Source organism: Acipenser ruthenus, chromosome 15, assembly GCF_902713425.1.
Source record: "Acipenser ruthenus chromosome 15, fAciRut3.2 maternal haplotype, whole genome shotgun sequence".
Classification (NCBI taxonomy): Eukaryota; Metazoa; Chordata; class Actinopteri; order Acipenseriformes; family Acipenseridae; genus Acipenser; species Acipenser ruthenus.
Window position 1 is genome coordinate 10,100,032 of NC_081203.1, and position 15,846 is coordinate 10,115,877.

At 37.3% G+C, this 15,846-nt stretch overlaps 2 protein-coding genes across 5 annotated transcripts in view; one reads left to right on the forward strand and one right to left on the reverse strand.

Moving 5' to 3' along the window:
- The window catches only part of LOC117422014 (proteasome subunit beta type-7-like), a 53,711-nt gene extending 44,038 nt beyond the window's left edge, over positions 1–9,673 (forward strand). The window contains exons 7-9 of one of the 2 annotated variants that reach the window (XM_058987160.1): positions 7,405–7,556; positions 8,054–8,074; positions 9,429–9,673. In XM_058987160.1, the coding sequence (XP_058843143.1) occupies positions 7,405–7,556; positions 8,054–8,074; positions 9,429–9,540 (285 nt within the window). In that variant the 3' untranslated portion in view covers positions 9,541–9,673. The remainder of the gene's footprint in view (positions 1–7,404; positions 7,557–8,053; positions 8,075–9,428) is intronic. The other variant, XM_058987161.1, reaches the window with a different exon arrangement.
- Positions 9,674–12,119: 2,446 nt separating this feature from the next.
- LOC131697541 (serine/threonine-protein kinase Nek6-like) overlaps positions 12,120–15,846 on the reverse strand; it is a 124,945-nt gene continuing 121,218 nt past the window's right edge. For all 3 annotated transcript variants that reach the window (XM_058987158.1, XM_058987157.1, XM_058987159.1), the window contains exon 10: positions 12,120–13,701. In XM_058987158.1, coding sequence (XP_058843141.1) covers positions 13,591–13,701 — 111 coding nt within the window. In that variant the 3' untranslated portion in view covers positions 12,120–13,590. The remainder of the gene's footprint in view (positions 13,702–15,846) is intronic.

The following is a 15,846-nucleotide window of genomic DNA, read 5'->3' on the forward strand; positions in this document are numbered from 1 at the left end:
CAGTATATGCTTCCAATTTCTTGGAAAGCTGTATTTGGCCTATTTCTTTACAAGAGTATTTGTAGCTTGACAGGAAGTTCTAGATGGCTGGAACTTAAATAACTTGTGCTGTACCATTAGTAATACAAACACCCAACTCGTGGATATAGTGGTAATCTATCAGTTTGTAAGCTGCAACAAAATCCTGTTGCAACTCTATATAAAAGGTTTAAAGCAAAGATTTAATGCATTCTTTCTGTACTGTGATGTGATGGTGGCAGATTAACTACTACTACCTTAAATCTCCACAGACTTTATAGCTACATGAAGTTTAATAGCACAACAACACATAAATCATCTTTTAAAGATGCTATGAGCAGCTCCAATATTAAATGCAGGCAGTCTTCTGTGTTATAAATAATGCATCAAACACCAGTTCAGATTAGAAAACCATGCCGTGTTATTTGTTTTCTCCCATGCAGTGATATTCCTAAGGTGCCATTTAAAGAGACAAATTAGTGGTCAGTTTAATGAACTTTGCTCGGGTTTCGTTTCCCCCAAAGTGCTGCGTTGCAGCTGTGGTGACCGTTACATGGCCAATCTGCCCCTCTTTTGTGCCTTGTGCAAGTGCTACCCATTTGTCATGTTGCAGTAAATGGAGTTGTACATTGGAGTCTAGGGACACGTTGTGCGATGCAGTGATGGAGATGAACAGATAGCGCTATAAAGGGCTGCCTGTCACAGCTGACTGGTATTATAGTACATCACTCCTGGTGTGAACTCGTTTAAAGAAAAAAGCTGAGGCCCATGAGACTGCTACTCCCAGATTACCTCAACTATTGCTTTGTAAACGCTGTGTGCAGTTAGGGTTTTCTTATTTACATCAAGGCTATGTGACGAAGACCGTATTCATTTAGGCTAAATGATAATTTAGAAAGCTTTTAGGAAATCACATATTTCCTGCTTTTCAAGACATGCAGCAGTTGCCTTGTTTTATAATATCTAATTGGATTCATGCTACTTATTTGATTAATCAATTCCCAAATCCTCTTTTGGCATGTAAACCCCTGTGTTGAGCTACAGATAGGATAACACTGCCCTGTCTTAACTAAAATGTAACCAATTTAATAAGTATATAGACATTATTTCAAGGGTTCCTGACTTAAATTAAAAAGATTGCTGGCACAAACCATTAATATCAATTATTTCTATTTACGAATAGAAATAATTGATATTCGATGGGCTTTAAGTCATGTAGAAATGCAGGACAGGGCAGCACAGTAAAACCCTGTGCCTCACAAGCAGCGTTGCAATGTGGGGTGGTTGTTCTGCATTGCCAAAATAAGTACAACTGGGTAGAGGGACTTCCGTAATAAGCTTCCAGCACCACATCACAGCCTCCTTCTAAACGGGACTAACGTAATAAGCTTCCAGCACCACATCACAGCCTCCCTCTAAATGGGACTAACGTAATGAGCTTCCAGCACCACATCACAGCCTCCCTCTAAACGGGACTAACCTAGCCAATCAAACACATCCTCAAGTTAAGCAGGCACTGCAAGCCACTGTGAATCTTGGAGAAGTCCAGCATGAGGAAATCGTTGTTTGTCCAGAAAAAACATTGCTTCTCGTCTCGTCTCGGCTCGGCTCGGCTCAAACGTGTCAAAACCTTCCCACGGGAAAGCCATCATTCTTCAGTATGAAACAGCAATTGCTGATGTTAAGAACCCATTTCTTTGCAAAGCATGGAAAACAAATGTGCATACGTTGGTTGACCTTTTAATGAGCACCACTTTTACAGCCTCATCGTAAATGTATCTTAGAAAAGCTAAGAGTTGTGCAGCCCCTGACACATCAGTCGACTCATCGAGTTGGATAGTAAAGCTGTTCACGAATGTCATCAGCCATTTCATTTCATGAATGCGCCATGCAGCCGAATCATTTGAAAGGGGTATAACTTTTAATGTACTTGTGAATCAGGTCCCAGCATAATGGCTGCCATGTCAGCCGCACATGGTGCTATAGTGGTTCAGCCATGGTGAGGGGCTTACCATGTTTTGCTATCATTAAAGCCATCATGTAGGATGCACGGAGAGCTTTAGTATTCACACTGCTTGCTTGAAAAATGACATCCTGTTGTTTTTTTCAGATTTGCTCACTTCCTCTGGAAAAAATCAATTGGTTTGTCCTTCAGGGAAGGATGCTTGGTTTCTAAATGATGGCACATTAAGAGCAGAGATGATTTTTGGCACGGGATAAATGAAATAGGTGTATAGCAACTAGGAATATGTTTTTGGTACACGTTTATGAACGTTTAAATGCTATGCAGGTGTCAGCGTTTAAACCATATCTACATACACACACATTCTTTATATTACATTTAGCCCTGGTTAGTATTTTCCAAGACTTAACTAGGGTCTGTCTGGAAGAAAGCAGGTTCTTTCACCAAGATCAAGCACAACAATTGTAAGGAAGGTTCTTGTGTCTTTTTTTCCCCATCATCCACAAAAGCAAAACTTTTGCTACAAAAGATTTTTCCTAATAATTATTTGTTTGAGAATTTTCTAGAAATTATAAGTTTCCATTGGTATATTGAAATTAGGGCTGTCGCTTGATTCAAATTTTTGATCAGTTAATTTATGAACATTAGTTGATTTAATTGGTAGATTCATCCGTGCACAAAGAAAAAAAAAGCCCAATGGAAATTTGGTCTTTTTAAAAGCATTTGTTTTATTATTTTTATCTTGGTAAATTCTCTTTGTACTATTGAGATGTACCTGTGCTGGCCCTGTGGGCACAGAGTGAATAAACTAAACTACCAGTGAACTGTGTTAATGACATTAAGTTTGTCTGCGAAATTGCACTGAACGACCTGCCCTACTAGATACAGTATACAGGGATCAGTATTAGGTCCTCTGCTATTCCTAATCTACATTTATGATTTAGATTCTGGTATAGTAAGCAAACTTGTTCAATTTGCAGACAACACAAAAGTAGGAATAATAAAAATAACACTGTTGCAGCAGCAAAGGTCATTCAAAATGATCTAGACAGCATTCAGAACTGGGCAGACACATGGCAAATGACATTTAATAGAGAAAAGTGTAAAGTACTGCACGTAGGCAATAAAATGTGCATTATAACTATCGTATGGGAAATACTGAAATTGAAGAAGGAATCTATGAAAAAGACCTAGGAGTTTGTTGACTCAGAAATGTCTTCATCTAGACAATGTGGGGAAGCTATAAAAAGGCCAACAAGATGCTCGGATATATTGTGAGAAGTGTTGAATTTAAATCGAGGGAAGTAATGTTAAAACTTTACAATCCATTAGTAAGACCTCCCCTAGAATATTGTGTTCAGTTCTGGTCACCTCGTTACAAAAAGGATATTGCTGATCTAGAAAGAGTGCAAAGAAGAGCAATCAGAATTATCCCGGGTTTAAAAGGCATGTCGTATGCAGACAAGCTATTCAGTCTTGAACAAAGAAGACTACGCGGTGATCCGATTCAAGCATTCAAAATCCTAAAAGGTATAGACAGTGTCGACCCAGGGGACTTTTTTGACCTGAAAAAAGAAACGAGGACCAGGGGTCACAAATGGAGATTAGATAAAGGGGCATTCAAACAGAAAATAGGAGGCACTTTTTTACACAGAGAATTGTGAGGGTCTGGAACCAACTCCCCAGTAATGTTGTTGAAGCGGACACCCTGGGATCCTTCAAGAAGCTGCTTGATGAGATTCTGGGATCAATAAGCTACTCGCAACCAAGCGAGCAAGATGGGCCAAATGGCCTCCTCTCGTTTGTAAACTTTCTTATAATCTTATTTCTGCCAGATAAGCAGTGGGCATGCTCTCTTTTCTCCTGCTCGTGTTAACTAGCAGATGGTTTGCTGGGCCCAACCTACCAGCGAATCAGATTTGAAAAATGCTTTGTAAGTACGCCCCTCTGTGTATTCACTGTATAAACAAACAAAACAAAAAAGTGTGCCGCCTTGAATCCAGAGCAGGACAACAGGCTTGTATTCCTGGCAAACAGCTTGTAAATAAACTGTGCACATCGAAGAAAACTGACTATGTAGTTTGCGCTGCTTTGGAGTTTCAAAATGAACAGTTAGATAATGAATATTTAACAATATTCATTAACGTTAAAAATAAATAAACGATCAGTGATGTTAAATGCAGTTTTGGAGTAAGGATCAGCTAGCTGGTAGGCAATTTGTGGCAAGTAAAAAAAATAGAACCTGGTCCTATTTTTGCAAATTTGTCGTGTGACAACTGAGCAATCAGAGAACAGCTTCATATCATGTGGTTTGAAATCAAGCCCTGTTTCACTTTGTGACGGGTGCCCACCCCTTGTGTGTGTGTTTTATTATTTATGTAGGTATTCATTTATTTATTTATTTATTTATTTTTTATTATTATTATTATTATTATTATTATTATTATTATTATAATATAAATATATTGTGTTTATGTGCAGACGGATGAAAGCCGTCCGACATGATTATTTATTATTTTAGATGAAGGCGAAAAGCCATGCATTTTTTTATTTATTTATTTAAAAACCCCACGCAGAAGATGACCCTCTCTCGAGTTAATTCATTGGTTAATTGTTGCTAACCGGGACATGGTCACCTGTATAAAAACCTGCAGCTTTCTGCGCTACAGGAGAGTGTCAGAGGCGAGACGTGAGTCTAAATTAATAGAGAAACAATTGCTATATCTAAATTATACTTGTTTAGAATTGTTAGTGTTTGTTTTACTTTGGCCGGAGTGCCCTTTGCTTTGTTTTATTTAAAGTGTTTATTTTGTTAATTTATTAAATACGAGCGCAGCAGCGTCGTTTTGCCCATACAACCATTGTTATTGTTTCATTGCCTGGTCTGACGGCACCACCCACACGCACTACACATTTCCAGCTGTCACGTCGTGTCTGTGATCACTTCTGGTGTGCACAGTGATCTCACAGCGAATTTGTCGTGTTGCTCCAATAAAAATCGAGTCGCGTCTGGTGTGTGAAGGCCTTAAGGGCCTTTAAATGAGGGTATTGTTTTTTGGAACTATTAATGATGGTAATATGAGGACAATTTCATTAAGATTATTTTTCTTCCACCTGTGTGCTAGTATTTTTTTTCATTCTTGCTAGAAAGACGGAACTTATTTTTTTTCTTTTCATTCAGTTAAAGTAATTGAAAAATAACCGGTACTATCATGATAATCAGTGCATCGTGAGAGTGGGCTCACAACTACTTGTATCGTGGGAATTTCATCTCTACCACAAACTGGAAATACATTTATTTATTTTTTTAAACAAATGATTTGCGTAAAAGTGTACTGGTAAGTTAATGCCTATACAGAATTCATTTACACTTCTGCGTTCTCTGAATTAATATTGGGAGAAGAAAAGTCATTTTAAACGTGTAATACATATTCAGTCGCAATCTGGAGTGTTCTGTTTATTATAGATGTTTGCTTTTAACTGCATTCAGTAACTCCATCCACAGTAATTCTGAATGTTTTCATTTCAAATGATGAAGCATTGAATTTGTGTTTTTGTGGTGCGGCAATATTGTTTGGCATAATTATTTACATACCACGGTTTTCTCATCCGGTTCCTCAAAATAATTCCAAACATGGTTTTGCCTCGTTCCTTTGTTTAGAGATGCAATTTTATTACAAATATATAACATGTCAGAAAAAACGCTTTTCTTACCCTATGTGGACTGAACCATACCACACTCACTACAGCATGACACTGAGTGCACCAGTGAAGTGCCAGCTCGACCGAGAAAAAAAAAACCGCCTCAGTTTCAGGATCTTTCTGTTGTACCAATTAGGAAAGCTACTTGGAGGCAATTGCCAAACCCCTTCCTTTTTATAATGTCCGCCCTTACTGTGGCACCACAGCAGTCGGATACGTGATGGACTGCTGTATATGATGATAAATTAATACATTAAACAAAATACATTTCCAGTGAAAAACTGGTTATATGTCTAGCATATTATTCAACGTTTAACCACTTCTTTAGAGTTTATACGTTTTAAACGTTTAGAATTCCCATCCCTAATAGCAACACCATTAAAACATTATTTTAATACTAAAAATGTATGTTATTTAATGTTGAGTAAGCTTCCAGTGTTGTTACTAATGGCTATTACACACACACAAAAAAAATCTTCTCTAAAGCCCTGGGCGTGACTACAGATATGAAGGAAGGAGTAGAAAGTAGGACGTACCAATTCATAGTAATATAGGGAGGGCGTGCTGTTTTTGTAAGTCAATGTGCATAAAGGTAATAATAAATAAATTGGTGAATATGCCAAATTGTTTGAGAACCTCTTCAGACATGCCCGCGACCCCCAGTTTGAGAACCCCTGCTATAAAGGATCAATCACTAAAAGGGATTTAAAACTGTTTTGCCAGCTTATGGTCACTATGTCTCATTTACAAATAAGTCCTAGGAGGTAGAAGGAAAGTGCAAGTTATAATACAATTTCATACATTATATAGGGGACAGTCCTATTATCAGGCAAATAATTCAAGCGGGATCCAGAATAGACTGTCCTGTAAGACTTGGATTTTATTTAGAGCAAACAATTCATACCCAATTGAATTCTCAGCTATCACAGAAATGTTTACTGTTGATACAACAGTACGTGATGCACGGCCTATTGGGACAATTTGTGTATTCCAGGGATTGTTTAGGATGTGATTCTGTGGGGTTGTACAGTATGTCACTAGAAACTTCCTTTATGAGCTGTTGCTTTTGCTGCAACTTGATCCAGTGACCCATAGAGGTAGCTGTTGCTTTAAAAAAAAAAAAATACATTGTGTGCATTGTAACAATTATTTTATGAATTACCAGAACAAAAGATTGATTTTTATGTTTTCATTATCTAATTTCTTTCTCCTGTCCAATATATTAACAGATTGTTTTAAAATAAATTATTATTAAATGCATACATCCACTTGGTTTCAATATGTGATGTTATTTTTTGGGGTATTTTTTTTTAAATTTCATTTACAGCTACATATGAGCTTTTCTCGTAATGCTAAAATTGTTTATTTTATCTGATTTGTAATGCTGCCTAATTTCTGTATTGTGTTTTTATACCTATTACATAAAGCATGTTTATATTAAAATGTATACATGTGCATTATTTTAACTTTGTCCCTTTTAAAATAGGACAGATTTTATTAATGGAATATGTTGATCACATTTTCCTGTAAATAGAATCCAATAAACAATAGAATTTCTGACAACACTTTGAATTAATTCAACACTAGTGGGAAATGCATGGGTGACGGATCAGCTACAGGATGTTCCGTTTATGTCAAAATATGCCATGTCATGTTCTCGTGCAAATTCCATGCAATAGTTTAAATACTGTTTGACTTTGAATTTTGTGTTTATTTTTTAGGAAGGTGAAGCCAAGCAGTTGGTGCGAGATGCCATTGCAGCTGGAATTTTCAATGACCTGGGCTCCGGCAGTAACATTGATCTCTGTGTCATAACCAAAAACAACATTGACTATATCCGCCCACATGACGAGGCCAACAAGAAAGGCGTGAGGTGAGTCTGGTTTCCATGTGCCCTAAATGCTTTGTGGATTTCCCCCACATTGCGTGCACGATTGGCATATGCTTTTTGTTGCTTACAATCTAACAAGTTCTTATTTCATGGATAGTCCCTAATTTGTCAAACATGACGTGAATCTGATCTGCAAAAGTGATCTGAAAATAACCAGGAAACTAGGTTTGATTACAAAGATATGCACAAGCAACCACAGTAAACTAAATACTGTATACAGAGTTCTCTTCCAGTACTGTAGCTGCACTGGGTGGGGTAGATTGAACAGTAGGCTGCACTAATATATAACATATTTTTATTCATTTATCCTAGTGTCATTTTCAAATATTTAGTCCTATATCATTTTTCTAGATGTACCATGCAAATATCTAAGAACGTTAGGTTTTTTATTGTTGATTTTTTGTTTTTGTTTGTTTTTTTATTAATGGGAAAGGTTACCACCAATAATGTTATACTTGTTTTTTTATTTTATAAATTAGTGAAATAGAAGCCCAACTGGAGTGAGTAAACCTTGTGTGTGCAGAGTGGTAGATGTTTTTGATGTGGGTGGTTCTTACAGATCTAACATCACTAATGTATAATAAATACTGTACCTAGATTGGTGAGCTTTTCTTCCTTCTAACTTCTTATATTCTAATTATAACAGTTCTTATTAGGCATACTTCATCCACAAATTAGTAATTTGATTTTTCTCTGAACACTTTAGGTTTTGCTTCTTTCTGAAAGAAGGATTCATGCAGCAGTCTGAGGAATCGGCTGCATGAAATCTGATCCTTTCACTGTTTGGTGTGAATGCAATGATGCCTAGTATCAGAGACCGTATCTTCCCATTAGTAAACTAAACCCTTGTCTGTTCTGGAAGATTCAAAATGCCAAATGAAATCCCAAGTGGTGAAAACAAATTCCATTCTCTGCAAGGGTTAGTTAAAATGTGCTTGACTAGTAGTAACTGAAAATCATTTCATCCCCAGACAATAGACCAGGCTTTACTACTCCGAGTCTTTGGAACGTCACAAGCTGTAATTGGGAGATGCGTATGCACAGGTCCTTCTGTAATGTTGTTCTGGTTCAATTAAAGATAAGAAACAAATGCTTTATATTATAAAGCTCTTAAACCTCGAGCCGCAGCAGATTGTGTATCTTGAGTATATGATTTCTGTGGGCACTGTCTTAAAAAAAAAAAGTAAGCGGTGTTCCAAAAAATATAGCGTTACATGTGCCGACGTGTTGCTACAACTGTTTAAATAACTGACCTGTGGTGGTGTGTTTTTTTTTTTTTCTCTTTTCTAACATCCTGACAACTTTACACTTAAAACTTTTAAAGCCTGTTTCAAATCTGTTTTTAAAATGTCTGCTCTAGTGCACTGAGGTTTAAGATCTGTCTAAATCAAATTATTATTATTATTTATTATTTATTTATTTTTTATATAAAAGTGCTCTGGCTTTTCTGTTCCATATTACATCATCGATCGTTATTGATGTGTTACTTGTTTGAAAATGTGGGCAACAATCCTTACACTATCACTGCACTAGAGTGGACATTTTGAAAAGAGCTTTGAAACAGACTTTAAAGTTCTAAGTGTAAAGTTGTCGATGTTAATGAAAAGAAAAATTACAGGTACGTTATTTAAACAGTTGTAGAAACATGTGGGGATGTAATGCTGTATTTCTCAGAACCACACTACTTACTCTTGGTAAGATTGTGTGTTCTCACTCATTAATTTAATGAACAAAACCTTCATGTTTTTGTGTGTACTAATCTTGTCCTTGTCTAACAGTGATTCTATTTGAATTTGTATTCTGTACTTATAAAGCAAACTGCTGGTATTAATGATCTCCTTTTATATTTAATAGATCTGGCAGTTACAAGTACAAGAGAGGAACAACTGGAGTTCTGACAAAAAACATCATCCCGTTGGATCTTGAGTTAGTGGAGGAGGTTGTACAGACAATGGACACTTCTTGAAGTCTCTCTTTTATATCTTGGCTTCAGTTTGCATGGTGGTAAATCTGATTATTGTGTATTTCTAATAAGTCTGTGATGATGAACTCATGTGTTGATATTACATCTGTTTTACCATTAAACCTAGTTGTGAATATTGCTGTGTGAATGTGTGGTTTGTTTTTATATGTTTTATAAGGTTCCAAAAGACTGTATAATTTAAGGCAAGTGTGATGTTACAAAAATCATCAGTTTCTTAACACAGCATATAGCAGACCTGGTTTAATATAATTGCCTAGTTTTTAAGAAATCCACCCTGTCAGTGGAGTGTAACTTTGTGAATTTCTGGGTTTACTATTTTACATTCAATTTGCAGATAAGGTACAGAGATTCCTGTACACATCTTGTAGACAATTTTACAATGAGTTTCTCAGTCTGCTCTTAATTCATCTCTATTTCGGTAATGATGTTTCTCAATTAGTTTGCTCGTACTCAATATACACTTAGTAAGTTGTTGTTGTTATTATTAGCAGTAGTAGTATTATTAGTAATATTTATTATTAGTATTATTATTAATAAATTACACATGCATGATGATGATGCTAGTACTATGTATATTTCTCATTTAGACTAGTCTGCATCTGCAAACAGCATGTGCACTGTTGTACTGTTAAACTGTTATCCTTTTCTCATGCTAGCTGTATTGACCATGCCACATAGATCTGGCAGCTAATGATAAAGCTTCAGCTCTGGTAAGTCAGAGGTCAGCTTGAGTTGCTAATGTCAACATAATTAACCCAAATCGACTGGCAATGTGTTATTGTGTTGCTTGTCTATTTTATGAGTTTCCAATCTGACTGCAGCGGACACAACATTGTTCTACCAGTGTAGTAATGAATGGCAGAATAAAGAACATTGCAGAAAAGGTCAATTCAGAGAAATGCTGCGCACATCTCACATTAGGCTGACATTTGACAGTTTACAGTAGTAATCCTATACTTCAGTTTTGCGGGGAACAAGGGAAATTGCTGCTTGTGAAAGAAAGAAAGAATATTCATTCCATGTTTGGAAGGTCTTAAGAAGATTAATACAAAAAAGCTGACTTCCTAATTAAATGGCATTTGGCAGAGATATAACTTTAGACTGTATATTTAACATGCAGGTCCCATATGAAGACACTGAGAAAGACCAGTTGAAATGTTTGTCGTCATTTTTTTAAGTTTATTTTACTTCGTTCAACATACTAACATTGAGTGTTTTATTATAAATGAGGTCTTAAGTGACACTGAACAGTAGACCACAGCATGCTAGGAGCATGTTCTTTCACCAGTAAATTGTAGCTGTCCAATCTTTCATTTAGCTAGATTCTTCCTGGATAAAGACATCCCTCTGCCTGTTGCAAGCTAAAGAAATTTAAACAGTACCAAGTTTTGAGGTTTGAGTAATAAGCCTGAATTTTTACATCTAAGTCAAACCACGAAAAAAAACGAGACTGGTTAGACTGTCGGACCACCTCTGATCATCTGTGCTGAAATAAAAATAGGAGTGTTTTCCCTTTGTGCTGCTCGCGCTGTGTTGTGTTGTCAGACGCTCTGAGTCCTACTGAAACTAGATGGCACAGTTAGAAAAAGGCTTAATAATGTTGACACCAGCTGCTTGTACTATAATGGTGGTAATCCTCTCTAAATCGGACCATTCCTGGTAGCTAACACTGTAGCTTGTCCCTTGGTCATTAAAGGCAAATAGACATTCTACTTTTGAAAACACTGTTAACCTTTCAATAAGCAAAATGTGACTTAAGAACAGTCAATAAATGTATTACTCTTGACATGAGCAATTCGGGCGGGGGCGGGGGCGGGCTGGGGGGGTTACAATACAAGGATATCCAGTAGATAAGCTGCTGTATCCTGGTGTCTGTGCAGTAGTGTCACAGCTAGAACGCAGGAAGTGATTTGGATCCCAAGTAGGATCAGCAGCAGTATCTTGTCATCAATAATGCTGTGTTTTAAATATCCACATATCCCAAATTAAAGCTAAGGACCAAAAGAGTGTCAGTACAAGAAAACTGTGATCCACTAATGATTGAGTCTTTTAGTTATGTGTGACAGACACGGTGTGTCATAGCTGCAGTAGTGTTAGGGGAGCATTGTATGCGTCTTGTCTTTCATCCAACTGTTATCAAGTGTTTAAAACAAAAATTAAGTAAGAAGTTAAGTTAGTTAGGACACCATTCTAATCCCTCTGTCGCATGGATGTAGGTCTGTTCTAATTGCATTCAAAATCTTTTATATGGAGTACAATTGACCATATATTACTGTTGTCCCTTTTGGTGATTTTGCAGTCAAACATTCCCCGTCGATCGCGAGTGTACACGCAATTGTCAAAAAATTGCTTTTAAAAAGCCCCCAATTAATACAGATGCTTTTGTTGTTGTAGTAATAATAATAAAGAAACAAAAGGGATTGTATGTGTACAGAATAAATAAAATGAAACTTTCAAAAACAAATGGTAGACCATTAATTCAGTGCTTAAAACCTAAATCCCACCAGTGATTTGGATTGTCATGCTAGGGGAATTCTGCATTATTTACAAAGCATTAACAATTCTGAGACAAATCTGTTTATTTCAAACATTAAAAAGAAGCATTGTTGTTCATTGTAACAAGTGTTGAAAGTCCCAAAGTACACCTTGTCAGAATCAGCCTAACATTTGATACTGAGTTTTTTTTTCTATCACCTCTAAAGAAAAAATAAGAAGGCAATCACTTGAACGTGATTCCAGTAGTTTTAAATCAGTGACGTCAATGTTAAATCCCCTGTTGAACAATTAATTTGATTAAATCTTTTTAGTAAATCTTGCATGAAATCATGAAATTACATATATATTTTTTAATATATGTTTTTATCCTACAATCCCCATGTCGCTGCCTTCAAAATGTACACTTCCCATAATAGTTCACATTTCTGATTGATTTCACAGTTAGAAAATACTTCTGCTTACGTCTTTTTAACCCCACTCAGGAAGAGAAGGGCATTGTTTTTAATTATTTCTTTGATTCATGGTGCAGTACACATTCCCAAAGGCTGAGTCACACTCAAAACCCATTCTATGTAGGTATGGCCAAAAGTGTTGCATCACCCCACAGAATTAACTTATTTTGATTAAAGTCAAATTTAAACCTGCTGAATAATGTTACGTTAACATAATTAATTACATACCGCTTTGTAGTTTTTTCCATATACTTAATGAGAAACTGACAAATTGAAAAATATGACATTTCAAAATCTAACACAAAATACTGTACTATTTTGGCCTCCAGTAGACTTGCAATATAATTTTGTAGATTCTTTGATTGCATGCTGTTCATGTAGTTTTTTAAATTATTATTTGTATTTCTCAATTTGAAAATTCTAGGTAATGCAAAACTTTTGGCCTTAGCTGTACAGTAATATCCAAACTTAAAGCTCAAACCACGAAAATACAAAGTACACGTAGAAGCTCATAAAATAGGGCAGTTAAAATTAGAGATGCCCTCTGAAGGACTTCATACAAAACTGGAGGTTTTCTAACCACAATTAAACTATTAATCAAAATGCCTTAAAAAAAAAAAACCCAAAAAAAAAAAACCCTAAACATGAAATTAAACAGCTAAAATAGGTAAAATACATAATTGGTATAATAAAGACCTCCAGTGAGGGTCACCGCTGCACTACAGGGGGCGAGGTCACACTGCTGTAAAATACGAGCGCTCGCACACTTGTTAATATGTTAGTTTTCATTTGTAAAATCAGATAAGATCACACATATATATGATTTGAGCTTCACGAGTAGGGCCCATACATAATGAAAGTAATACAAATTTGACTTTTTAAAAAAAAATATTATTACTGTAATCGCCACCGCGCTGGACATTTAGTACAACTTCGCGCTTGCCCAAGCATTTCAGGGTCTTCTTAAAATAAACGGTTTCCACAAAAATGGTGCATTTTGAGTTTCACGAAGCGTTTCATCTTCTGGTAAAATTCAAGTAAGACCAAAATGTGGTTGGTTGTCTCTGAACAAGTAGACAATGGATCAGGTGCTGGTGCTCCAGACTTGCATCTGCTTGGCTGTTTGGTTGACAAAAATGATGTCAGGTCTCTGGTCCGGTTCTGGATTTATGCACATACCCACCAGCGCTCTCAGCTAAGAGAAGAAACAACACACGCTGCATTAGAACATTTACAGTGATTATGGTTAGAAGCAGCATCCTCCAGGGGTGATTTATTATACCCTTATAACAACATTACTAAAGGCTGCAAAAAAATAAAGCTCAGCTATGTACATTTGAGAATGATGACATGAAGATCGGTCATGCTTTAGGTCATTAAAATAGACACTATTAGTCTGATTTCAAAAGGGGCAAAAAAATTATGAAAAAAAACACCGCAACAGAATCAATGCTCAAGCAAAACAGTTTTTAAAATGGTCACTAAATCACTTTGTTTGTATTTAAAATGTGTAATGTTTTGTTTTTAAGAATGATATCTTGAAATTCTGATTTGAAAGTATTTACTTCTGTCATTTTTAGTTATCAATGCATTTCTGTATTTCTTTCATTCTTTATGTGTTAGGTGGAGTTGTGTGTTATCTAGCTAGATTAGAATGTCACGAGAATGTTTATGAAAGAGAAGAGGCCATGCAGTCGAGTCGATCAACACTCGCCTGGTTCTTATAAGCCGACTGGGCTCCAAACTTTACCAAGTCGTGTCCCTTTAATTTTATATAGAACGAATGCCGTTGAAATGAAGGTTTTGTACAGTGCAAACATCCTTGATTATTCCCGAGCAATTTCATCACAGTCTGTGAGAGGGGCTGAAAGTGTTGTAAATGCAGATTCTGACTAGCCGCTTTGTGTTGAAACATACAAATTAAATGCCCTTGCAATTGCACATATATATATATATATATATATATATAATATTAAAAAAAAAAAAACACATAAAAACTACTTCTCTGGAAGCAGGGTTCGTACGCGGCTTGGAAAACCTTGAAAAGCCTTGCTTTTCACTCGCTAATATTCAAGGCCTTGAAAATACTACAACATCTCGAATGAATGTAAATTTTGTACTGCAGAGTAATGTTTTTCTTTTTGGTATTTCTAAACCACCATACTTAAGACATTGCTTTCTCATCAACGTCTGGGATGCAATTGATTTTTCGGTTGAGAGGAGTCGGTAGCCTATGGTGTGAAAAAGTCTAAACAGTAAATATTAAAATGAATAATGCAAAAAGAAAATGAAAATAGTATTGGAGTGCAAAGAAGCCAGCAAGAACATTTTGATTTAATGGTGGAGAATATTTAATATGTATTTTGTGTTCATTTATGTGCTATACATTTTTTAAAATGTATTTTTTCGATTTGTGTGGTGGAAAAATGTCTATGTGGCCTAAAAAAGGCCTTGAAATTTACACTGCATAAGTGTGCGAACCTGTGGAAGCAAATGTGAAATGTGACCTTTACAATTTGTAAGTCCTTGCTATCACTTGCCTCAGTAAGATCAGAACAAAACCAGGCAGTAAGGCATATTGTGTAGCAGACAGTGGAGTAAAACAAGCCTGATTACAAGCCCTGTCAGTCGTCCCATGAGGAGCCTCATACCACCTGTGTCCTGCTCTCTGGGATCTGGTGAGGTAGAGCCTGACTCCCTCCTTTAACACCATGAGCAGCATCACTGCACACCACACAGGCGCTGCCAGGGGTATCGGAGCAGCACCACTGCACACCATAAAGGCGCTGCCAGGGGAATCAGAGCAGCACCACTACACACCACACAGGCGCTGCCAGGGGAATCAGAGCAGCACCACTGCACGCCACACAGGTGCTGCCAGGGGAATCGGAGCAGCGTTACTGCACGCCACACAGGCGCTGCCAGGGGAATCGGAGCAGCGTCACTGCACGCCACACAGGTGCTGCCAGGGGAATCGGAGCAGCGTTACTGCACGCCACACAGGCGCTGCCAGGGGAATCGGAGCAGCGTCACTACACACCACACAGGCGCTGCCAGGGGAATCACAGCAGCGTCACTGCACGCCACACAGGCACTGCCAGGGGACTCGGAGCAGCACCACTGCACACCACACAGGCACTGCCAGGGGAATCGGAGCAGCGTTACTGCACGCCACACAGGCGCTGCCAGGGGAATCGGAGCAGCGTTACTGCACGCCACACAGGCGCTGCCAGGGGAATTGGAGCAGCGTCACTGCACGCCACACAGGAGGTGCCAGGGGAATCGGAGCAGCGTTACTGCACGCCACACAGGCGCTGCCAGGGGAATCGGAGCAGCGTCA